The sequence below is a fragment of the Hyperolius riggenbachi genome, chromosome 2 (genome assembly GCF_040937935.1).
Source record: "Hyperolius riggenbachi isolate aHypRig1 chromosome 2, aHypRig1.pri, whole genome shotgun sequence".
Lineage (NCBI taxonomy): Eukaryota > Metazoa > Chordata > Amphibia > Anura > Hyperoliidae > Hyperolius > Hyperolius riggenbachi.
In genome coordinates, this window is record NC_090647.1 from 2,019,795 (window position 1) to 2,046,825 (window position 27,031).

Below are 27,031 nucleotides of genomic sequence, written 5' to 3' on the forward strand. Positions count from 1 at the left end.
TCAGACAGAAATCTTACCCCCTTCCGTGTAGTATGAGAGCCATACTCTGCACAGTCTATTCTATGGAGCTGAACTCCCCATCAGACAGAGATCTTACCACCCTTCCATGTAGTATGAGAGCCACACCTACACAGTCTATTCTATGGAGCTGCACTCCCCATCAGACAGAAATCTTACCCCCTTCCATGTAGTATGAGAGCCACACCTACACAGTCTATTCTATGGAGCTGCACTCCCCATCAGACAGAAATCTTACCCCCTTCCGTGTAGTATGAGAGCCACACCTACACAGTCTATTCTATGGAGCTGAACTCCCCATCAGACAGAAATCTTACCTCCTTCCATGTGATATGAGAGCCATACCTACACAGTCTATTCTATGGAGCTGCACTCCCCATCAGACAGAAATCTTACCCCCTTCCATGTAGTATGAGAGCCACACCTACACAGTCTATTCTATGGAGCTGCACTCCCTATCAGACAGAGATCTTACCCCCTTCCATGTAGTATGAGAGCCACACCTACACAGTCTATTCTATGGAGCTGCACTCCCCATCAGACAGAAATCTTACCCCCTTCCATGTAGTATGAGAGCCACACCTACACAGTCTATTCTATGGAGCTGCACTCCCCATCAGACAGAAATCTTACCCCCTTCCATGTAGTATGAGAGCCACACCTACACAGTCTATTCTATGGAGCTGCACTCCCCATCAGACAGAGATCTTACCCCCTTCCGTGTAGTATGAGAGCCACACCTACACAGTCTATTCTATGGAGCTGCACTCCCCATCAGACAGAGATCTTACCACCCTTCCATGTAGTATGAGAGCCACACCTACACAGTCTATTCTATGGAGCTGCACTCCCCATCAGACAGAAATCTTACCCCCTTCCATGTAGTATGAGAGCCACACCTACACAGTCTATTCTATGGAGCTGCACTCCCCATCAGACAGAAATCTTACCCCCTTCCGTGTAGTATGAGAGCCACACCTACACAGTCTATTCTATGGAGCTGAACTCCCCATCAGACAGAAATCTTACCTCCTTCCATGTGATATGAGAGCCATACCTACACAGTCTATTCTATGGAGCTGCACTCCCCATCAGACAGAAATCTTACCCCCTTCCATGTAGTATGAGAGCCACACCTACACAGTCTATTCTATGGAGCTGCACTCCCTATCAGACAGAGATCTTACCCCCTTCCATGTAGTATGAGAGCCACACCTACACAGTCTATTCTATGGAGCTGCACTCCCCATCAGACAGAAATCTTACCCCCTTCCATGTAGTATGAGAGCCACACCTACACAGTCTATTCTATGGAGCTGCACTCCCCATCACACAGAGATCTTACCCCCTTCCATGTAGTATGAGAGCCACACCTACACAGTCTATTCTATGGAGCTGAACTCCCCATCAGACAGAAATCTTACCCCCTTCCATGTAGTATGAGAGCCACACCTACACAGTCTATTCTATGGAGCTGCACTCCCCATCAGACAGAAATCTTACCCCCTTCCGTGTAGTATGAGAGCCACACCTACACAGTCTATTCTATGGAGCTGAACTCCCCATCAGACAGAAATCTTACCTCCTTCCATGTGATATGAGAGCCATACCTACACAGTCTATTCTATGGAGCTGCACTCCCCATCAGACAGAAATCTTACCCCCTTCCATGTAGTATGAGAGCCACACCTACACAGTCTATTCTATGGAGCTGAACTCCCCATCAGACAGAAATCTTACCCCCTTCCATGTAGTATGAGAGCCACACCTACACAGTCTATTCTATGGAGCTGCACTCCCCATCAGACAGAAATCTTACCCCCTTCCATGTAGTATGAGAGCCACACCTACACAGTCTATTCTATGGAGCTGAACTCCCCATCAGACAGAAATCTTACCTCCTTCCATGTGATATGAGAGCCATACCTACACAGTCTATTCTATGGAGCTGCACTCCCCATCAGACAGAAATCTTACCCCCTTCCATGTAGTATGAGAGCCACACCTACACAGTCTATTCTATGGAGCTGCACTCCCCATCACACAGAGATCTTACCCCCTTCCATGTAGTATGAGAGCCACACCTACACAGTCTATTCTATGGAGCTGAACTCCCCATCAGACAGAAATCTTACCCCCTTCCATGTAGTATGAGAGCCACACCTACACAGTCTATTCTATGGAGCTGCACTCCCCATCAGACAGAAATCTTACCCCCTTCCGTGTAGTATGAGAGCCATACCTACACAGTCTATTTTATGGAGCTGCACTCCCCATCAGATAGAGATCTTACCCCCTTCCATGTAGTATGAGAGGCATACCTACACAGCCTATTCTATGGAGCTGCACTCCCCATCAGACAGAAATCTTACCCCCTTCCATGTAGTATGAGAGCCATACCTACACAGTCTATTCTATGGAGCTGAACTCCCCATCAGACAGAAATCTTACCCCCTTCCATGTAGTATGAGAGCCATACCTACACAGTCTATTCTATGGAGCTGCACTCCCCATCAGACAGAAATCTTACCCCCTTCCGTGTAGTATGAGAGCCACACCTACACAGTCTATTCTATGGAGCTGCACTCCCCATCAGACAGAAATCTTACCCCCTTCCGTGTAGTATGAGAGCCACACCTACACAGTCTATTCTATGGAGCTGCACTCCCCATCAGACAGAAATCTTACCCCCTTCCGTGTAGTATGAGAGCCATACCTACACAGTCTATTCTATGGAGCTGATCTCCCCATCAGACAGAAATCTTACCCCCTTCCATGTAGTATGAGAGCCATACCTACACAGTCTATTCTATGGAGCTGCACTCCCCATCAGATAGAGATCTTACCCCCTTCCATGTAGTATGAGAGGCATACCTACACAGCCTATTCTATGGAGCTGCACTCCCCATCAGACAGAAATCTTACCCCCTTCCATGTAGTATGAGAGCCATACCTACACAGTCTATTCTATGGAGCTGAACTCCCCATCAGACAGAAATCTTACCCCCTTCCATGTAGTATGAGAGCCATACCTACACAGTCTATTCTATGGAGCTGCACTCCCCATCAGACAGAAATCTTACCCCCTTCCGTGTAGTATGAGAGCCACACCTACACAGTCTATTCTATGGAGCTGCACTCCCCATCAGACAGAAATCTTACCCCCTTCCGTGTAGTATGAGAGCCACACCTACACAGTCTATTCTATGGAGCTGCACTCCCCATCAGACAGAAATCTTACCCCCTTCCATGTAGTATGAGAGCCACACCTACACAGTCTATTCTATGGAGCTGAACTCCCCATCAGACAGAAATCTTACCCCCTTCCATGTAGTATGAGAGCCACACCTACACAGTCTATTCTATGGAGCTGCACTCCCCATCAGACAGAAATCTTACCCCCTTCCATGTAGTATGAGAGCCACACCTACACAGTCTATTCTATGGAGCTGCACTCCCCATCAGACAGAAATCTTACCCCCTTCCGTGTAGTATGAGAGCCATACTCTGCACAGTCTATTCTATGGAGCTGAACTCCCCATCAGACAGAGATCTTACCACCCTTCCATGTAGTATGAGAGCCACACCTACACAGTCTATTCTATGGAGCTGCACTCCCCATCAGACAGAAATCTTACCCCCTTCCATGTAGTATGAGAGCCACACCTACACAGTCTATTCTATGGAGCTGCACTCCCCATCAGACAGAAATCTTACCCCCTTCCGTGTAGTATGAGAGCCACACCTACACAGTCTATTCTATGGAGCTGAACTCCCCATCAGACAGAAATCTTACCTCCTTCCATGTGATATGAGAGCCATACCTACACAGTCTATTCTATGGAGCTGCACTCCCCATCAGACAGAAATCTTACCCCCTTCCATGTAGTATGAGAGCCACACCTACACAGTCTATTCTATGGAGCTGCACTCCCTATCAGACAGAGATCTTACCCCCTTCCATGTAGTATGAGAGCCACACCTACACAGTCTATTCTATGGAGCTGCACTCCCCATCAGACAGAAATCTTACCCCCTTCCATGTAGTATGAGAGCCACACCTACACAGTCTATTCTATGGAGCTGCACTCCCCATCAGACAGAAATCTTACCCCCTTCCATGTAGTATGAGAGCCACACCTACACAGTCTATTCTATGGAGCTGCACTCCCCATCAGACAGAGATCTTACCCCCTTCCGTGTAGTATGAGAGCCACACCTACACAGTCTATTCTATGGAGCTGCACTCCCCATCAGACAGAGATCTTACCACCCTTCCATGTAGTATGAGAGCCACACCTACACAGTCTATTCTATGGAGCTGCACTCCCCATCAGACAGAAATCTTACCCCCTTCCATGTAGTATGAGAGCCACACCTACACAGTCTATTCTATGGAGCTGCACTCCCCATCAGACAGAAATCTTACCCCCTTCCGTGTAGTATGAGAGCCACACCTACACAGTCTATTCTATGGAGCTGAACTCCCCATCAGACAGAAATCTTACCTCCTTCCATGTGATATGAGAGCCATACCTACACAGTCTATTCTATGGAGCTGCACTCCCCATCAGACAGAAATCTTACCCACTTCCATGTAGTATGAGAGCCACACCTACACAGTCTATTCTATGGAGCTGCACTCCCTATCAGACAGAGATCTTACCCCCTTCCATGTAGTATGAGAGCCACACCTACACAGTCTATTCTATGGAGCTGCACTCCCCATCAGACAGAAATCTTACCCCCTTCCATGTAGTATGAGAGCCACACCTACACAGTCTATTCTATGGAGCTGCACTCCCCATCAGACAGAAATCTTACCCCCTTCCATGTAGTATGAGAGCCACACCTACACAGTCTATTCTATGGAGCTGCACTCCCCATCAGACAGAGATCTTACCCCCTTCCGTGTAGTATGAGAGCCACACCTACACAGTCTATTCTATGGAGCTGCACTCCCCATCAGACAGAAATCTTACCCCCTTCCATGTAGTATGAGAGCCACACCTACACAGTCTATTCTATGGAGCTGCACTCCCCATCAGACAGAAATCTTACCCCCTTCCATGTAGTATGAGAGCCACACCTACACAGTCTATTCTATGGAGCTGCACTCCCCATCACACAGAGATCCTACCCCCTTCCATGTAGTATGAGAGCCACACCTACACAGTCTATTCTATGGAGCTGAACTTCCCATCAGACAGAAATCTTACCTCCTTCCATGTGATATGAGAGCCATACCTACACAGTCTATTCTATGGAGCTGCACTCCCCATCAGACAGAAATCTTACCCCCTTCCATGTAGTATGAGAGCCACACCTACACAGTCTATTCTATGGAGCTGCACTCCCCATCACACAGAGATCTTACCCCCTTCCATGTAGTATGAGAGCCACACCTACACAGTCTATTCTATGGAGCTGAACTCCCCATCAGACAGAAATCTTACCCCCTTCCATGTAGTATGAGAGCCACACCTACACAGTCTATTCTATGGAGCTGCACTCCCCATCAGACAGAAATCTTACCCCCTTCCGTGTAGTATGAGAGCCACACCTACACAGTCTATTCTATGGAGCTGAACTCCCCATCAGACAGAAATCTTACCTCCTTCCATGTGATATGAGAGCCACACCTACACAGTCTATTCTATGGAGCTGCACTCCCCATCAGACAGAAATCTTACCCCCTTCCATGTAGTATGAGAGCCACACCTACACAGTCTATTCTATGGAGCTGCACTCCCTATCAGACAGAGATCTTACCCCCTTCCATGTAGTATGAGAGCCACACCTACACAGTCTATTCTATGGAGCTGCACTCCCCATCAGACAGAAATCTTACCCCCTTTCATGTAGTATGAGAGCCACACCTACACAGTCTATTCTATGGAGCTGCACTCCCCATCAGACAGAAATCTTACCCCCTTCCATGTAGTATGAGAGCCACACCTACACAGTCTATTCTATGGAGCTGCACTCCCCATCAGACAGAGATCTTACCCCCTTCCATGTAGTATGAGAGCCACACCTACACAGTCTATTCTATGGAGCTGCACTCCCCATCAGACAGAAATCTTACCCCCTTCCATGTAGTATGAGAGCCACACCTACACAGTCTATTCTATGGAGCTGCACTCCCCATCAGACAGAAATCTTACCCCCTTCCATGTAGTATGAGAGCCACACCTACACAGTCTATTCTATGGAGCTGCACTCCCCATCACACAGAGATCTTACCCCCTTCCATGTAGTATGAGAGCCACACCTACACAGTCTATTCTATGGAGCTGAACTTCCCATCAGACAGAAATCTTACCTCCTTCCATGTGATATGAGAGCCATACCTACACAGTCTATTCTATGGAGCTGCACTCCCCATCAGACAGAAATCTTACCCCCTTCCATGTAGTATGAGAGCCACACCTACACAGTCTATTCTATGGAGCTGCACTCCCCATCACACAGAGATCTTACCCCCTTCCATGTAGTATGAGAGCCACACCTACACAGTCTATTCTATGGAGCTGAACTCCCCATCAGACAGAAATCTTACCCCCTTCCATGTAGTATGAGAGCCACACCTACACAGTCTATTCTATGGAGCTGCACTCCCCATCAGACAGAAATCTTACCCCCTTCCGTGTAGTATGAGAGCCACACCTACACAGTCTATTCTATGGAGCTGAACTCCCCATCAGACAGAAATCTTACCTCCTTCCATGTGATATGAGAGCCATACCTACACAGTCTATTCTATGGAGCTGCACTCCCCATCAGACAGAAATCTTACCCCCTTCCATGTAGTATGAGAGCCACACCTACACAGTCTATTCTATGGAGCTGCACTCCCTATCAGACAGAGATCTTACCCCCTTCTATGTAGTATGAGAGCCACACCTACACAGTCTATTCTATGGAGCTGCACTCCCCATCAGACAGAAATCTTACCCCCTTCCATGTAGTATGAGAGCCACACCTACACAGTCTATTCTATGGAGCTGCACTCCCCATCAGACAGAAATCTTACCCCTTCCATGTAGTATGAGAACCACACCTACACAGTCTATTCTATGGAGCTGCACTCCTCATCAGACAGAGATCTTACCCCCTTCCATGTAGTATGAGAGCCACACCTACACAGTCTATTCTATGGAGCTGCACTCCCCATCAGACAGAAATCTTACCCCCTTCCATGTAGTATGAGAGCCACACCTACACAGTCTATTCTATGGAGCTGCACTCCCCATCAGACAGAAATCTTACCCCCTTCCATGTAGTATGAGAGCCACACCTACACAGTCTATTCTATGGAGCTGCACTCCCCATCACACAGAGATCTTACCCCCTTCCATGTAGTATGAGAGCCACACCTACACAGTCTATTCTATGGAGCTGAACTTCCCATCAGACAGAAATCTTACCTCCTTCCATGTGATATGAGAGCCACACCTACACAGTCTATTCTATGGAGCTGCACTCCCCATCAGACAGAAATCTTACCCCCTTCCATGTAGTATGAGAGCCACACCTACACAGTCTATTCTATGGAGCTGCACTCCCCATCACACAGAGATCTTACCCCCTTCCATGTAGTATGAGAGCCACACCTACACAGTCTATTCTATGGAGCTGAACTCCCCATCAGACAGAAATCTTACCCCCTTCCATGTAGTATGAGAGCCACACCTACACAGTCTATTCTATGGAGCTGCACTCCCCATCAGACAGAAATCTTACCCCCTTCCGTGTAGTATGAGAGCCACACCTACACAGTCTATTCTATGGAGCTGAACTCCCCATCAGACAGAAATCTTACCTCCTTCCATGTGATATGAGAGCCATACCTACACAGTCTATTCTATGGAGCTGCACTCCCCATCAGACAGAAATCTTACCCCCTTCCATGTAGTATGAGAGCCACACCTACACAGTCTATTCTATGGAGCTGCACTCCCTATCAGACAGAGATCTTACCCCCTTCCATGTAGTATGAGAGCCACACCTACACAGTCTATTCTATGGAGCTGCACTCCCCATCAGACAGAAATCTTACCCCCTTCCATGTAGTATGAGAGCCACACCTACACAGTCTATTCTATGGAGCTGCACTCCCCATCAGACAGAAATCTTACCCCCTTCCATGTAGTATGAGAGCCACACCTACACAGTCTATTCTATGGAGCTGCACTCCCCATCAGACAGAGATCTTACCCCCTTCCATGTAGTATGAGAGCCACACCTACACAGTCTATTCTATGGAGCTGCACTCCCCATCAGACAGAAATCTTACCCCCTTCCATGTAGTAAGAGAGCCACACCTACACAGTCTATTCTATGGAGCTGCACTCCCCATCAGACAGAAATCTTACCCCCTTCCATGTAGTATGAGAGCCACACCTACACAGTCTATTCTATGGAGCTGCACTCCCCATCACACAGAGATCTTACCCCCTTCCATGTAGTATGAGAGCCACACCTACACAGTCTATTCTATGGAGCTGAACTTCCCATCAGACAGAAATCTTACCTCCTTCCATGTGATATGAGAGCCATACCTACACAGTCTATTCTATGGAGCTGCACTCCCCATCAGACAGAAATCTTACCCCCTTCCATGTAGTATGAGAGCCACACCTACACAGTCTATTCTATGGAGCTGCACTCCCCATCACACAGAGATCTTACCCCCTTCCATGTAGTATGAGAGCCACACCTACACAGTCTATTCTATGGAGCTGAACTCCCCATCAGACAGAAATCTTACCCCCTTCCATGTAGTATGAGAGCCACACCTACACAGTCTATTCTATGGAGCTGCACTCCCCATCAGACAGAAATCTTACCCCCTTCCGTGTAGTATGAGAGCCACACCTACACAGTCTATTCTATGGAGCTGAACTCCCCATCAGACAGAAATCTTACCTCCTTCCATGTGATATGAGAGCCATACCTACACAGTCTATTCTATGGAGCTGCACTCCCCATCAGACAGAAATCTTACCCCCTTCCATGTAGTATGAGAGCCACACCTACACAGTCTATTCTATGGAGCTGAACTCCCCATCAGACAGAAATCTTACCCCCTTCCATGTAGTATGAGAGCCACACCTACACAGTCTATTCTATGGAGCTGCACTCCCCATCAGACAGAAATCTTACCCCCTTCCATGTAGTATGAGAGCCACACCTACACAGTCTATTCTATGGAGCTGAACTCCCCATCAGACAGAAATCTTACCTCCTTCCATGTGATATGAGAGCCATACCTACACAGTCTATTCTATGGAGCTGCACTCCCCATCAGACAGAAATCTTACCCCCTTCCATGTAGTATGAGAGCCACACCTACACAGTCTATTCTATGGAGCTGCACTCCCCATCACACAGAGATCTTACCCCCTTCCATGTAGTATGAGAGCCATACCTACACAGTCTATTCTATGGAGCTGAACTCCCCATCAGACAGAAATCTTACCCCCTTCCATGTAGTATGAGAGCCACACCTACACAGTCTATTCTATGGAGCTGCACTCCCCATCAGACAGAAATCTTACCCCCTTCCGTGTAGTATGAGAGCCATACCTACACAGTCTATTCTATGGAGCTGATCTCCCCATCAGACAGAAATCTTACCCCCTTCCATGTAGTATGAGAGCCACACCTACACAGTCTATTCTATGGAGCTGAACTCCACATCAGACAGAGATCTTATCACCTACCATGTAGTATGAGAGCCATACCTACACAGTCTATTCTATAGAGCTGCACTCCCCATCAGACAGAAATCTTACCCCCTTCCATGTAGTATGAGAGCCACACCTACACAGTCTATTCTATGGAGCTGCACTCCCCATCACACAGAGATCTTACCCCCTTCCATGTAGTATGAGAGCCATACCTACACAGTCTATTCTATGGAGCTGAACTCCCCATCAGACAGAAATCTTACCTCCTTCCATGTGATATGAGAGCCATACCTACACAGTCTATTCTATGGAGCTGCACTCCCCATCAGACAGAAATCTTACCCCCTTCCATGTAGTATGAGAGCCACACCTACACAGTCTATTCTATGGAGCTGAACTCCCCATCAGACAGAAATCTTACCCCCTTCCATGTAGTATGAGAGCCACACCTACACAGTCTATTCTATGGAGCTGCACTCCCCATCAGACAGAAATCTTACCCCCTTCCATGTAGTATGAGAGCCACACCTACACAGTCTATTCTATGGAGCTGAACTCCCCATCAGACAGAAATCTTACCTCCTTCCATGTGATATGAGAGCCATACCTACACAGTCTATTCTATGGAGCTGCACTCCCCATCAGACAGAAATCTTACCCCCTTCCATGTAGTATGAGAGCCACACCTACACAGTCTATTCTATGGAGCTGAACTCCCCATCACACAGAGATCTTACCCCCTTCCATGTAGTATGAGAGCCACACCTACACAGTCTATTCTATGGAGCTGAACTCCCCATCAGACAGAAATCTTACCCCCTTCCATGTAGTATGAGAGCCACACCTACACAGTCTATTCTATGGAGCTGCACTCCCCATCAGACAGAAATCTTACCCCCTTCCGTGTAGTATGAGAGGCATACCTACACAGTCTATTCTATGGAGCTGCACTCCCCATCAGACAGAGATCTTACCCCCTTCCATGTAGTATGAGAGGCATACCTACACAGCCTATTCTATGGAGCTGAACTCCCCATCAGACAGAAATCTTACCCCCTTCCATGTAGTATGAGAGCCATACCTACACAGTCTATTCTATGGAGCTGCACTCCCCATCAGACAGAAATCTTACCCCCTTCCGTGTAGTATGAGAGCCACACCTACACAGTCTATTCTATGGAGCTGCACTCCCCATCAGACAGAAATCTTACCCCCTTCCGTGTAGTATGAGAGCCACACCTACACAGTCTATTCTATGGAGCTGCACTCCCCATCAGACAGAAATCTTACCCCCTTCCGTGTAGTATGAGAGCCACACCTACACAGTCTATTCTATGGAGCTGCACTCCCCATCAGACAGAAATCTTACCCCCTTCCGTGTAGTATGAGAGCCATACCTACACAGTCTATTCTATGGAGCTGATCTCCCCATCAGACAGAAATCTTACCCCCTTCCATGTAGTATGAGAGCCATACCTACACAGTCTATTCTATGGAGCTGCACTCCCCATCAGATAGAGATCTTACCCCCTTTCATGTAGTATGAGAGGCATACCTACACAGCCTATTCTATGGAGCTGCACTCCCCATTAGACAGAAATCTTACCCCCTTCCATGTAATATGAGAGCCATACCTACACAGTCTATTCTATGGAGCTGAACTCCCCATCAGACAGAAATCTTACCCCCTTCCGTGTAGTATGAGAGCCATACCTACACAGTCTATTCTATGGAGCTGCACTCCCCATCAGACAGAAATCTTACCCCCTTCCGTGTAGTATGAGAGCCACACCTACACAGTCTATTCTATGGAGCTGCACTCCCCATCAGACAGAAATCTTACCCCCTTCCATGTAGTATGAGAGCCACACCTACACAGTCTATTCTATGGAGCTGCACTCCCCATCAGACAGAAATCTTACCCCCTTCCATGTAGTATGAGAGCCACACCTACACAGTCTATTCTATGGAGCTGCACTCCCCATCAGACAGAAATCTTACCCCCTTCCATGTAGTATGAGAGCCACACCTACACAGTCTATTCTATGGAGCTGCACTCCCCATCAGACAGAAATCTTACCCCCTTCCATGTAGTATGAGAGCCACACCTACACAGTCTATTCTATGGAGCTTCACTCCCCATCAGACAGAAATCTTACCCCCTTCCATGTAGTATGAGAGCCACACCTACACAGTCTATTCTATGGAGCTGCACTCCCCATCAGACAGAGATCTTACCCCCTTCCATGTAGTATGAGAGCCACACCTACACAGTCTATTCTATGGAGCTGCACTCCCCATCAGACAGAAATCTTACCCCCTTCCATGTAGTATGAGAGCCACACCTACACAGTCTATTCTATGGAGCTGCACTCCCCATCAGACAGAGATCTTACCCCCTTCCATGTAGTATGAGAGCCACACCTACACAGTCTATTCTATGGAGCTGCACTCCCCATCAGACAGAGATCTTACCCCCTTCCATGTAGTATGAGAGCCACACCTACACAGTCTATTCTATGGAGCTGCACTCCCCATCAGACAGAAATCTTACCCCCTTCCATGTAGTATGAGAGCCACACCTACACAGTCTATTCTATGGAGCTGCACTCCCCATCACACAGAGATCTTACCCCCTTCCATGTAGTATGAGAGCCACACCTACACAGTCTATTCTATGGAGCTGCACTCCCCATCACACAGAGATCTTACCCCCTTCCATGTAGTATGAGAGCCACACCTACACAGTCTATTCTATGGAGCTGAACTTCCCATCAGACAGAAATCTTACCTCCTTCCATGTGATATGAGAGCCACACCTACACAGTCTATTCTATGGAGCTGCACTCCCCATCACACAGAGATCTTACCCCCTTCCATGTAGTATGAGAGCCACACCTACACAGTCTATTCTATGGAGCTGCACTCCCCATCAGACAGAAATCTTACCCCCTTCCATGTAGTATGAGAGCCACACCTACACAGTCTATTCTATGGAGCTGAACTCCCCATCAGACAGAAATCTTACCCCCTTCCATGTAGTATGAGAGCCACACCTACACAGTCTATTCTATGGAGCTGCACTCCCCATCAGACAGAAATCTTACCCCCTTCCGTGTAGTATGAGAGCCACACCTACACAGTCTATTCTATGGAGCTGAACTCCCCATCAGACAGAAATCTTACCTCCTTCCATGTGATATGAGAGCCATACCTACACAGTCTATTCTATGGAGCTGCACTCCCCATCAGACAGAAATCTTACCCCCTTCCATGTAGTATGAGAGCCACACCTACACAGTCTATTCTATGGAGCTGAACTCCCCATCAGACAGAAATCTTACCCCCTTCCATGTAGTATGAGAGCCACACCTACACAGTCTATTCTATGGAGCTGCACTCCCCATCAGACAGAAATCTTACCCCCTTCCATGTAGTATGAGAGCCACACCTACACAGTCTATTCTATGGAGCTGAACTCCCCATCAGACAGAAATCTTACCTCCTTCCATGTGATATGAGAGCCATACCTACACAGTCTATTCTATGGAGCTGCACTCCCCATCAGACAGAAATCTTACCCCCTTCCATGTAGTATGAGAGCCACACCTACACAGTCTATTCTATGGAGCTGCACTCCCCATCACACAGAGATCTTACCCCCTTCCATGTAGTATGAGAGCCACACCTACACAGTCTATTCTATGGAGCTGAACTCCCCATCAGACAGAAATCTTACCCCCTTCCATGTAGTATGAGAGCCACACCTACACAGTCTATTCTATGGAGCTGCACTCCCCATCAGACAGAAATCTTACCCCCTTCCGTGTAGTATGAGAGCCATACCTACACAGTCTATTCTATGGAGCTGATCTCCCCATCAGACAGAAATCTTACCCCCTTCCATGTAGTATGAGAGCCACACCTACACAGTCTATTCTATGGAGCTGAACTCCACATCAGACAGAGATCTTATCACCTACCATGTAGTATGAGAGCCATACCTACACAGTCTATTCTATAGAGCTGCACTCCCCATCAGACAGAAATCTTACCCCCTTCCATGTAGTATGAGAGCCACACCTACACAGTCTATTCTATGGAGCTGCACTCCCCATCACACAGAGATCTTACCCCCTTCCATGTAGTATGAGAGCCATACCTACACAGTCTATTCTATGGAGCTGAACTCCCCATCAGACAGAAATCTTACCTCCTTCCATGTGATATGAGAGCCATACCTACACAGTCTATTCTATGGAGCTGCACTCCCCATCAGACAGAAATCTTACCCCCTTCCATGTAGTATGAGAGCCACACCTACACAGTCTATTCTATGGAGCTGAACTCCCCATCAGACAGAAATCTTACCCCCTTCCATGTAGTATGAGAGCCACACCTACACAGTCTATTCTATGGAGCTGCACTCCCCATCAGACAGAAATCTTACCCCCTTCCATGTAGTATGAGAGCCACACCTACACAGTCTATTCTATGGAGCTGAACTCCCCATCAGACAGAAATCTTACCTCCTTCCATGTGATATGAGAGCCATACCTACACAGTCTATTCTATGGAGCTGCACTCCCCATCAGACAGAAATCTTACCCCCTTCCATGTAGTATGAGAGCCACACCTACACAGTCTATTCTATGGAGCTGCACTCCCCATCACACAGAGATCTTACCCCCTTCCATGTAGTATGAGAGCCACACCTACACAGTCTATTCTATGGAGCTGAACTCCCCATCAGACAGAAATCTTACCCCCTTCCATGTAGTATGAGAGCCACACCTACACAGTCTATTCTATGGAGCTGCACTCCCCATCAGACAGAAATCTTACCCCCTTCCGTGTAGTATGAGAGCCATACCTACACAGTCTATTCTATGGAGCTGCACTCCCCATCAGATAGAGATCTTACCCCCTTCCATGTAGTATGAGAGGCATACCTACACAGCCTATTCTATGGAGCTGCACTCCCCATCAGACAGAAATCTTACCCCCTTCCATGTAGTATGAGAGCCATACCTACACAGTCTATTCTATGGAGCTGAACTCCCCATCAGACAGAAATCTTACCCCCTTCCATGTAGTATGAGAGCCATACCTACACAGTCTATTCTATGGAGCTGCACTCCCCATCAGACAGAAATCTTACCCCCTTCCGTGTAGTATGAGAGCCACACCTACACAGTCTATTCTATGGAGCTGCACTCCCCATCAGACAGAAATCTTACCCCCTTCCGTGTAGTATGAGAGCCACACCTACACAGTCTATTCTATGGAGCTGCACTCCCCATCAGTCAGAAATCTTACCCCCTTCCGTGTAGTATGAGAGCCATACCTACACAGTCTATTCTATGGAGCTGATCTCCCCATCAGACAGAAATCTTACCCCCTTCCATGTAGTATGAGAGCCATACCTACACAGTCTATTCTATGGAGCTGCACTCCCCATCAGATAGAGATCTTACCCCCTTCCATGTAGTATGAGAGGCATACCTACACAGCCTATTCTATGGAGCTGCACTCCCCATCAGACAGAAATCTTACCCCCTTCCATGTAGTATGAGAGCCACACCTACACAGTCTATTCTATGGAGCTGCACTCCCCATCAGACAGAAATCTTACCCCCTTCCGTGTAGAATGAGAGCCACACCTACACAGTCTATTCTATGGAGCTGCACTCCCCATCAGACAGAAATCTTACCCCCTTCCGTGTAGTATGAGAGCCACACCTACACAGTCTACTCTATGGAGCTGCACTCCCCATCAGACAGAAATCTTACCCCCTTCCGTGTAGAATGAGAGCCACACCTACACAGTCTATTCTATGGAGCTGAACTCCCCATCAGACAGAAATCTTACCCCCTTCCATGTAGTATGAGAGCCACACCTACACAGTCTATTCTATGGAGCTGCACTCCCCATCAGACAGAAATCTTACCCCCTTCCATGTAGTATGAGAGCCACACCTACACAGTCTATTCTATGGAGCTGCACTCCCCATCAGACAGAAATCTTACCCCCTTCCATGTAGTATGAGAGCCACACCTACACAGTCTATTCTATGGAGCTGCACTCCCTATCAGACAGAGATCTTACCCCCTTCCATGTAGTATGAGAGCCACACCTACACAGTCTATTCTATGGAGCTGCACTCCCCATCAGACAGAAATCTTACCCCCTTCCATGTAGTATGAGAGCCACACCTACACAGTCTATTCTATGGAGCTGCACTCCCCATCAGACAGAAATCTTACCCCCTTCCATGTAGTATGAGAGCCATACTCTACACAGTCTATTCTATGGAGCTGCACTCCCCATCAGACAGAGATCTTACCCCCTTCCATGTAGTATGAGAGCCACACCTACACAGTCTATTCTATGGAGCTGCACTCCCCATCAGACAGAAATCCTACCCCCTTCCATGTAGTATGAGAGCCACACCTACACAGTCTATTCTATGGAGCTGCACTCCCCATCAGACAGAAATCTTACCCCCTTCCATGTAGTATGAGAGCCACACCTACACAGTCTATTCTATGGAGCTGCACTCCCCATCACACAGAGATCTTACCCCCTTCCATGTAGTATGAGAGCCACACCTACACAGTCTATTCTATGGAGCTGAACTTCCCATCAGACAGAAATCTTACCTCCTTCCATGTGATATGAGAGCCATACCTACACAGTCTATTCTATGGAGCTGCACTCCCCATCAGACAGAAATCTTACCCCCTTCCATGTAGTATGAGAGCCACACCTACACAGTCTATTCTATGGAGCTGCACTCCCCATCACACAGAGATCTTACCCCCTTCCATGTAGTATGAGAGCCACACCTACACAGTCTATTCTATGGAGCTGAACTCCCCATCAGACAGAAATCTTACCCCCTTCCATGTAGTATGAGAGCCACACCTACACAGTCTATTCTATGGAGCTGCACTCCCCATCAGACAGAAATCTTACCCCCTTCCGTGTAGTATGAGAGCCACACCTACACAGTCTATTCTATGGAGCTGAACTCCCCATCAGACAGAAATCTTACCCCCTTCCATGTAGTATGAGAGCCACACCTACACAGTCTATTCTATGGAGCTGCACTCCCCATCAGACAGAAATCTTACCCCCTTCCATGTAGTATGAGAGCCACACCTACACAGTCTATTCTATGGAGCTGAACTCCCCATCAGACAGAAATCTTACCCCCTTCCATGTAGTATGAGAGCCACACCTACACAGTCTATTCTATGGAGCTGCACTCCCCATCAGACAGAAATCTTACCCCCTTCCGTGTAGTATGAGAGCCACACCTACACAGTCTATTCTATGGAGCTGCACTCCCCATCACACAGAGATCTTACCCCCTTCCATGTAGTATGAGAGCCACACCTACACAGTCTATTCTATGGAGCTGAACTCCCCATCAGACAGAAATCTTACCCCCTTCCATGTAGTATGAGAGCCACACCTACACAGTCTATTCTATGGAGCTGCACTCCCCATCAGACAGAAATCTTACCCCCTTCCGTGTAGTATGAGAGCCACACCTACACAGTCTATTCTATGGAGCTGAACTCCCCATCAGACAGAAATCTTACCCCCTTCCATGTAGTATGAGAGCCACACCTACACAGTCTATTCTATGGAGCTGCACTCCCCATCAGACAGAAATCTTACCCCCTTCCATGTAGTATGAGAGCCACACCTACACAGTCTATTCTATGGAGCTGAACTCCCCATCAGACAGAAATCTTACCCCCTTCCATGTAGTATGAGAGCCACACCTACACAGTCTATTCTATGGAGCTGCACTCCCCATCAGACAGAAATCTTACCCCCTTCCATGTAGTATGAGAGCCACACCTACACAGTCTATTCTATGGAGCTGAACTCCCCATCAGACAGAAATCTTACCCCCTTCCATGTAGTATGAGAGCCACACCTACACAGTCTATTCTATGGAGCTGCACTCCCCATCAGACAGAAATCTTACCCCCTTCCATGTAGTATGAGAGCCACACCTACACAGTCTATTCTATGGAGCTGAACTCCCCATCAGACAGAAATCTTACCTCCTTCCATGTGATATGAGAGCCATACCTACACAGTCTATTCTATGGAGCTGCACTCCCCATCAGACAGAAATCTTACCCCCTTCCATGTAGTATGAGAGCCACACCTACACAGTCTATTCTATGGAGCTGCACTCCCCATCACACAGAGATCTTACCCCCTTCCATGTAGTATGAGAGCCACACCTACACAGTCTATTCTATGGAGCTGAACTCCCCATCAGACAGAAATCTTACCCCCTTCCATGTAGTATGAGAGCCACACCTACACAGTCTATTCTATGGAGCTGCACTCCCCATCAGACAGAAATCTTACCCCCTTCCGTGTAGTATGAGAGCCATACCTACACAGTCTATTCTATGGAGCTGATCTCCCCATCAGACAGAAATCTTACCCCCTTCCATGTAGTATGAGAGCCACACCTACACAGTCTATTCTATGGAGCTGAACTCCACATCAGACAGAGATCTTATCACCTACCATGTAGTATGAGAGCCATACCTACACAGTCTATTCTATGGAGCTGAACTCCCCATCAGACAGAAATCTTACCTCCTTCCATGTGATATGAGAGCCATACCTACACAGTCTATTCTATGGAGCTGCACTCCCCATCAGACAGAAATCTTACCCCCTTCCATGTAGTATGAGAGCCACACCTACACAGTCTATTCTATGGAGCTGCACTCCCCATCACACAGAGATCTTACCCCCTTCCATGTAGTATGAGAGCCACACCTACACAGTCTATTCTATGGAGCTGAACTCCCCATCAGACAGAAATCTTACCCCCTTCCATGTAGTATGAGAGCCACACCTACACAGTCTATTCTATGGAGCTGCACTCCCCATCAGACAGAAATCTTACCCCCTTCCGTGTAGTATGAGAGCCACACCTACACAGTCTATTCTATGGAGCTGAACTCCCCATCAGACAGAAATCTTACCTCCTTCCATGTGATATGAGAGCCATACCTACACAGTCTATTCTATGGAGCTGCACTCCCCATCAGACAGAAATCTTACCCCCTTCCATGTAGTATGAGAGCCACACCTACACAGTCTATTCTATGGAGCTGAACTCCCCATCAGACAGAAATCTTACCCCCTTCCATGTAGTATGAGAGCCACACCTACACAGTCTATTCTATGGAGCTGCACTCCCCATCAGACAGAAATCTTACCCCCTTCCATGTAGTATGAGAGCCACACCTACACAGTCTATTCTATGGAGCTGAACTCCCCATCAGACAGAAATCTTACCTCCTTCCATGTGATATGAGAGCCATACCTACACAGTCTATTCTATGGAGCTGCACTCCCCATCAGACAGAAATCTTACCCCCTTCCATGTAGTATGAGAGCCACACCTACACAGTCTATTCTATGGAGCTGCACTCCCCATCACACAGAGATCTTACCCCCTTCCATGTAGTATGAGAGCCACACCTACACAGTCTATTCTATGGAGCTGAACTCCCCATCAGACAGAAATCTTACCCCCTTCCATGTAGTATGAGAGCCACACCTACACAGTCTATTCTATGGAGCTGCACTCCCCATCAGACAGAAATCTTACCCCCTTCCGTGTAGTATGAGAGCCATACCTACACAGTCTATTCTATGGAGCTGATCTCCCCATCAGACAGAAATCTTACCCCCTTCCATGTAGTATGAGAGCCACACCTACACAGTCTATTCTATGGAGCTGAACTCCACATCAGACAGAGATCTTATCACCTTCCATGTAGTATGAGAGCCATACCTACACAGTCTATTCTATAGAGCTGCACTCCCCATCAGATAGAAATCTTACCCCCTTCCATGTAGTATGAGAGCCACACCTACACAGTCTATTCTATGGAGCTGCACTCACCATCAGACAGAAATCTTACCCCCTTCCATGTAGTATGAGAGCCATACCTACACAGTCTATTCTATGGAGCTGTACTCCCCATCAGACAGAAATCTTACCCCCTTCCATGTAGTATGAGAGCCATACTCTACACAGTCTATTCTATGGAGCTGCACTCCCCCCATCAGACAGAGATCTTACCCCCTTCCATGTAGTATGAGAGCCATACCTACACAGTCTATTCTATGGAGCTGCACTCCCCATCAGACAGAAATCTTACCCTCTTCCATGTAGTATGAGAGCCACACCTACACAGTCTATTCTATGGAGCTGCACTCCCCATCAGACAGAAATCTTACCCCCTTCCATGTAGTATGAGAGCCACACCTACACAGTCTATTCTATGGAGCTGCACTCCCCATCAGACAGAGATCTTACCCCCTTCCATGTAGTATGAGAGCCATACCTACACAGTCTATTCTATGGAGCTGAACTCCCCATCAGACAGAAATCTTACCCCCTTCCGTGTAGTATGGGAGCCATACCTACACAGTCTATTCTATGGAGCTGATCTCCCCATCAGACAGAAATCTTACCCCCTTCCATGTAGTATGAGAGCCACACCTACACAGTCTATTCTATGGAGCTGCACTCCCCATCAGACAGAAATCTTACCCCCTTCCGTGTAGTATGAGAGCCATACCTACACAGTCTATTCTATGGAGCTGCACTCCCCATCAGACAGAAATCTTACCCCCTTCCATGTAGTATGAGAGCCACACCTACACAGTCTATTCTATGGAGCTGCACTCCCCATCAGATAGAAATCTTACCCCCTTCTTTGTAGTATGAGAGCCACACCTACACAGTCTATTCTATGGAGCTGCACTCCCCATCAGACAGAAATCTTACCCCCTTCCATGTAGTATGAGAGCCATACCTACACAGTCTATTCTATGGAGCTGAACTCCCCATCAGACAGAAATCTTACCCCCTTCCATGTAGTATGAGAGCCATACCTACACAGTCTATTCTATGGAGCTGCACTCCCCATCAGACAGAAATCTTACCCCCTTCCATGTAGTATGAGAGCCACACCTACACAGTCTATTCTATGGAGCTGCACTCCCCATCAGACATAAATCTTACCCCCTTCCATGTAGTATGAGAGCCATACTCTACACAGTCTATTCTATGGAGCTGCACTCCCCATCAGACAGAAATCTTACCCTCTTCCATGTAGTATGAGAGCCACACCTACACAGTCTATTCTATGGAGCTGCACTCCCCATCAGACAGAAATCTTACCCCTTCCATGTAGTATGAGAGCCACACCTACACAGTCTATTCTATGGAGCTGCACTCCTCATCAGACAGAGATCTTACCCCCTTCCGTGTAGTATGAGAGCCATACCTACACAGTCTATTCTATGGAGCTGCACTCCCCATCAGACAGAGATCTTACCCCCTTCCATGTAGTATGAGAGCCACACCTACACAGTCTATTCTATGGAGCTGCACTCCCCATCAGACAGAAATCTTACCCCCTTCCATGTAGTATGAGAGCCATACCTACACAGTCTATTCTATGGAGCTGCACTCCTCATCAGACAGAGATCTTACCCCCTTCCATGTAGTATGAGAGCCACACCTACACAGTCTATTCTATGGAGCTGAACTCCCCATCAGACAGAAATCTTACCCCCTTCCATGTAGTATGAGAGCCACACCTACACAGTCTATTCTATGGAGCTGCACTCCCCATCAGACAGAAATCTTACCCCCTTCCATGTAGTATGAGAGCCACACCTACACAGTCTATTCTATGGGGCTGCACTCCCCATCAGACAGAAATCTTACCTCCTTCCATGTGATATGAGAGCCACACCTACACAGTCTATTCTATGGAGCTGCACTCCCCATCAGATAGAAATCTTACCTCCTTCCATGTGATATGAGAGCCACACCTACACAGTCTATTCTATGGAGCTGCACTCCCCATCAGACAGAAATCTTACCCCCTTCCATGTAGTATGAGAGCCATACCTACACAGTCTATTCTATGGAGCTGCACTCCCCATCAGATAGAAATCTTACCCCCTTCCATGTAGTATGAGAGCCACACCTACACAGTCTATTCTATGGAGCTGCACTCCCCATCAGACAGAAATCTTACCCCCTTCCATGTAGTATGAGAGCCACACCTACACAGTCTATTCTATGGAGCTGAACTCCCCATCAGACAGAAATCTTACCCCCTTCCATGTAGTATAAGAGCCATACTCTACACAGTCTATTCTATGGAGCTGCACTCCCCATCAGACAGAAATCTTACCCCCTTCCATGTATTAATTTGCATATATTCAGCAGTGGTGCTCTGGGAGACATCTCGAGCTCACTCCAACCTGAATTATCGCAAATTCTTTCTGTTTTAGGAATGCAATTTTTTTGTTTTTCTTAACATCTTAGTAAGGGGGCTTTTAGGACCATTGTAGTCCCTTACACATTCCAATGAGTTCTGGGTCACCATGAGCTTGCTGGGTAGTCTGTACCTCTCGGTGTTACAAGCCCTACTGCATAGAGCCAAATTCATCTATGCCATGCACTGATAAGGATCAAAAAATCCAAAACAGTCTGTATGCATGTTGGATTATTATGGCTCTGTATAATTTAACAAGCTGACACATCATTGCATTCCAGCGGTTCTGGAGGTGTGTTTAGCTTCTAAGGGTACAATGGTTAATTTGCATATATTCAGCAGAGGTGCTCTGGGAGACATCTCAAGCTCACTCCAACCTGAATTATCGCAAATTCTTTCTGTTTTAGGAAAGCAATTTTTTTGTTTTTCTTAACATCTTAGTAAGGGGGCTTTTAGGACCATTGTAGTCCCTTACACACTCCAATGAGTTCTGGGTCACCATGAGCTTGCTGGTTAGTCTGTACCCCTTCCATGTAGTATGAGAGCCACACCTACACAGTCTATTCTATGGAGCTGCACTCCCCATCAGACAGAAATCTTACCCCCTTCCATGTAGTATGAGAGCCACACCTACACAGCCTATTCTATGGAGCTGAACTCCCCATCAGACAGAAATCTTACCCCCTTCCATGTAGTATGAGAGCCACACCTACACAGTCTATTCTATGGAGCTGCACTCCCCATCAGACAGAAATCTTACCCCCTTCCATGTAGTATGAGAGCCATACCTACACAGTCTATTCTATGGAGCTGCACTCCCCATCAGACAGAAATCTTACCCCCTTCCATGTAGTATGAGAGGCATACCTACACAGTCTATTCTATGGAGCTGAGCACCCCATCAGACAGAAATCTTACCCCCTTCCATGTAGTATGAGAGCCACACCTACACAGTCTATTCTATGGAGCTGCACTCCCCATCAGACAGAAATCTTACCCCCTTCCATTTAGTATGAGAGCCATACTCTACACAGTCTATTCTATGGAGCTGAGCACCCCATCAGACAGAAATCTTACCCCCTTACATGTAGTATGAGAGCCACACCTACACAGTCTATTCTATGGAGCTGCACTCCCCATCAGACAGAAATCTTACCCCCTTCCATGTAGTATGAGAGCCATACCTACACAGTCTATTCTATGGAGCTGCACTCCCATCAGACAGAAATCTTACCCCCTTCCATGTAGTATGAGAGCCATACTCTACACAGTCTATTCTATGGAGCTGAACTCCCCATCAGACAGAAATCTTTGCAAGATGCTGCACACACAGATGCTGCACACACAGATGCTGTAGACATGCAACAGATCAGTATCTGCAAAAGATCTCTTCCCGCAAAAGATCCGTTCCTGCAAATTGCATTCATAATCTATGAGATCTGCAGATCATCATACACACCTTGTTTAGCAGACATTCATCTGCAGATCAGACAATCATCTGCAGATCTGAAGATCCATCCTGGTGGATCTGATCTGCAGATGAATGTCTGTTAAACAAGGTGTGTATGGGATCTGCAGATCTCATAGACTATGAATGCAATTTGCAGGAACAGATCTTTTGTAGGAACAGATCTTTTGCAGATACTGATCTGTTGAATGTGTACAGCATCTGTGTGTGCAGCATCTTGCAAAGATTTTATCTGATGTGGAGTTCAGCTCCATAGAATAGACTGTGTAGGTATGGCTCTCATACTACATGGAAGGTGGTAAGATTTCTGTCTGATGGGGAGTGCAGCTCCATAGAATAGACTGTGTAGAGTATGGCTCTCATACTACATGGAAGGTGGTAAGATTTCTGTCTGATGGGGAGTGCAGCTCCATAGAATAGACTGTGTAGAGTATGGCTCTCATACTACATGGAAGGGGGTAAGATTGGTCTGTGATCTTTCATTTTCCAAAGACTATGGTCTGATGTGTGTATGATCCTTTAGACTGATGGAAAGCTGCTAGCTGACTGGGAATACAGCAAACTCTCATTACAAATGCATGCCAAATTATGCAACCACATGCATGTATGAAATCCACAACTGTCTGACTGCAATTCAAGTGCAGCCAGCCATAGATGGATTTATGACAATATCCTGGACTACTCTGAACTGCAGAGTGATTGCAAATGACAATGAGACTTATTGCAAATGCAAAACAAACTGAGCAACGCAATGCAAGCAGAGAAGTCAGAACTGCTTGTTTGCAACCGACAGAACATGCTACAGGAGAGATCCTGACCAGTCCAGCATTGATTGTGGTAAGCAGGGAATTTGTGGAGTTCTCTGTGCTTGGGGGTTGGGGGGACTCAGGTAAAGCCAGGAGTGGGAAATAGCTGAACTCACAGGAGCATTTTCAGTGGCTCAGCATTACTTACCCGCCAATGCGATAGCACGGACCCCGGATCGATTCTGCCTTGGTGATCAGTGGCTCCAAAGTAATCATTTCTGCAGAATATACATTCTGTGGGGTCCTCATACTCCCAGCTGTAATAGATGAGACCCCAAGATGGGTTATTCAAGCATTTCTGCAACTGTCTCTCAAATTGCATTAAGTATAAGCGGTGCCAGGTGAGGAAGCCGGTGCTCTCGTGACCGAAGTTGATCCATGAGCGTTCCCGGGTTCCGTTGATGAAAGGTGCCGTGATGTACGCGTGGATGAAACACATGTGGTCATAGAAAGAGACTGATCGAAATTCATAGGAGGTTCTGCGGAAACGGTCCACAGAGCTCAGGATGGAGTATTCCAGGTCTAGCTTGTATTTGCAGTAATGCAGCTCAGCAAGGAAGGTTATGAACTGAGCCTTGGTGAGGCTGATGATATCCCTTCTGTAGACAATGTTGGGCTTGTCACACCTGTCCCCTGTGAGGCCAAACGCACATTCCCCACAGGCCGGGCCCAGGAAGGTTGGTTTACATTGACAAATGGCACTAAATACAAATTCTGCTAAGTTATAGCGCTCGTCCATTCTGACATCTGGAGGGAGCGCGGCTCTGGAGCTTGGAAGCATCATGCAACTGCCCCGGTTATCTTTACTTCCACAATCTGAGCCATTAAATGATGGACAACATCTTATGCGTGTTCCATTCCATTGCTTAACGCACACAGTTGGGAATAACCAACCCTGCACAGCTGTGAGGCAAGCCAGCAGGATCAGCACAGCTGTTGTCCCCATCGATCTTCTGATAGGAAGATCTGCAAAAACACAAGCAGAAAGTCACCTAATCAAGTCACAAACATATCATCGAAAAAACATAGCTGTCCTCATCAGATTCAAGATACTGTGTCTGACCTACAAATCTGTCCACAAAACCTGTCCAACCTACATTTCTGATCTTACTCAGAGGTACACACCTAGCCGCTCACTCCGCTCCTCCAATGAACTTCGCCTGACCGTCCCCCGCATCACCCAGTCACATGCACGCCTCCAGGACTTCTCAAGAGCCGCTCCAACACTATGGAACTCCCTACCTCCACCCATTAGGGCAGCCCCCTCCTTCAACATCTTCAAGAAGGCCCTCAAAACTCACCTTTTCACTCTGGCTTACTACCCCTCACAATTGCTCTAAACCCACAATGGAACTCTGGTCCCTACCTTCGTGTCTCTACCTCTCCTTCTAGATTGTAAGCCTTTGGGCAGGGTCCTCCTCCTTTTGTGTCCTACCTGATCATGCACCTCCTTTACTATAAACTAGGGATGGGACGAATGCACAATTTTTTCGAATCCGAATCCGAATCTGAAAAGGTTCTCGAATATCTCGAACCTTTCGAATCCCGAATCTAACGAATCCTGCACATAAGAATTGTGCGATCCGTGGTATAGTTGCCCGCAGTATAGGTACCCAGGCATAGGTAGCGAGGTAAAGGTGCCTTCAGTATAGCTAGCTAGGTATGGGTGCCTTCAATATTGGTAGCTTTCAGTATAGGTAGCAAGGTGTATGGGCCTTCAGTATAGGTAGCAGGGTATATGGGCCTTCAGTATAGGTAGCAGGGTATAGGGGCCTTCAGTATAGGTAGCAGGGTATAGGGGCCTTCAGTATAAGTAGCAGGGTATAGGGGCCTTCAGTATAGGTAGCAGGGTATATGGGCCTTCAGTATAGGTAGCAGGGTATAGGGGCCTTCAGTATAGGTAGCATGGTATAGGGGCCTTCAGTATAGGTAGCAGGGTATATGTGCCTTCAGTATAGGTAGCAGGGTATAGGGGCCTGCAGTATAGGTAGCAGGGAATATGGGCCTTCAGTATAGGCAGCAGGGTATAGGGGCCTTCAGTATAGGCAGCAGGGTATATGGGCCTTCAGTATAGGTAGCAGGGTATATGGGCCTTCAGTATAGGTAGCAAGGTATAGGGGCCTTCAGTATAGGTAGCAGGGTATATGGGCCTTCAGTATAGGTAGCAGCGTATATGCGCCTTCAGTATAGGTAGCACAGTACCTGTGCTTTCAGTATTGGTAGGTAACTAGGTATAGGGGCCTTCAGTATAGGTAGCAAGGTATATGTGCCTTCAGTATAGGTAGCAGGGTATAGGGGCCTGCAGTATAGGTAGCAGGGAATATGGGCCTTCAGTATAGGCAGCAGGGTATATGGGCCTTCAGTATAGGTAGCAGGGTATATGGGCCTTCAGTATAGGTAGCACAGTACATGTGCTTTCAGTATTGGTAGGTAACTAGGTATAGGGGCCTTCAGTATAGGTAGCAAGGTATATGTGCCTTCAGTATAGGTAGCAGGGTATAGGGGCCTGCAGTATAGGTAGCAGGGAATATGGGCCTTCAGTATAGGCAGCAGGGTATATGGGCCTTCAGTATAGGTAGCAGGATATATGTGCCTTCAGTATAGGTAGCAGGGTATATGGGCCTTCAGTATAGGTAGCAGGGTATAGGGGCCTTCAGTATAGGTAGCAGGGTATATGGGCCTTC

General features: G+C 47.3%; 1 protein-coding gene across 1 annotated transcript in view; it reads right to left on the reverse strand.

Moving 5' to 3' along the window:
* Positions 1-27,031, reverse strand: part of LOC137542185 (tyrosinase-like) — a 299,951-nt gene that overhangs the window by 133,789 nt on the left and 139,131 nt on the right. Inside the window, exon 2 of the mRNA XM_068263912.1 lies at positions 24,496-25,313. Within this exon, the coding sequence (XP_068120013.1) occupies positions 24,496-25,293 (798 nt within the window). The 5' untranslated portion in view covers positions 25,294-25,313. The remainder of the gene's footprint in view (positions 1-24,495; positions 25,314-27,031) is intronic.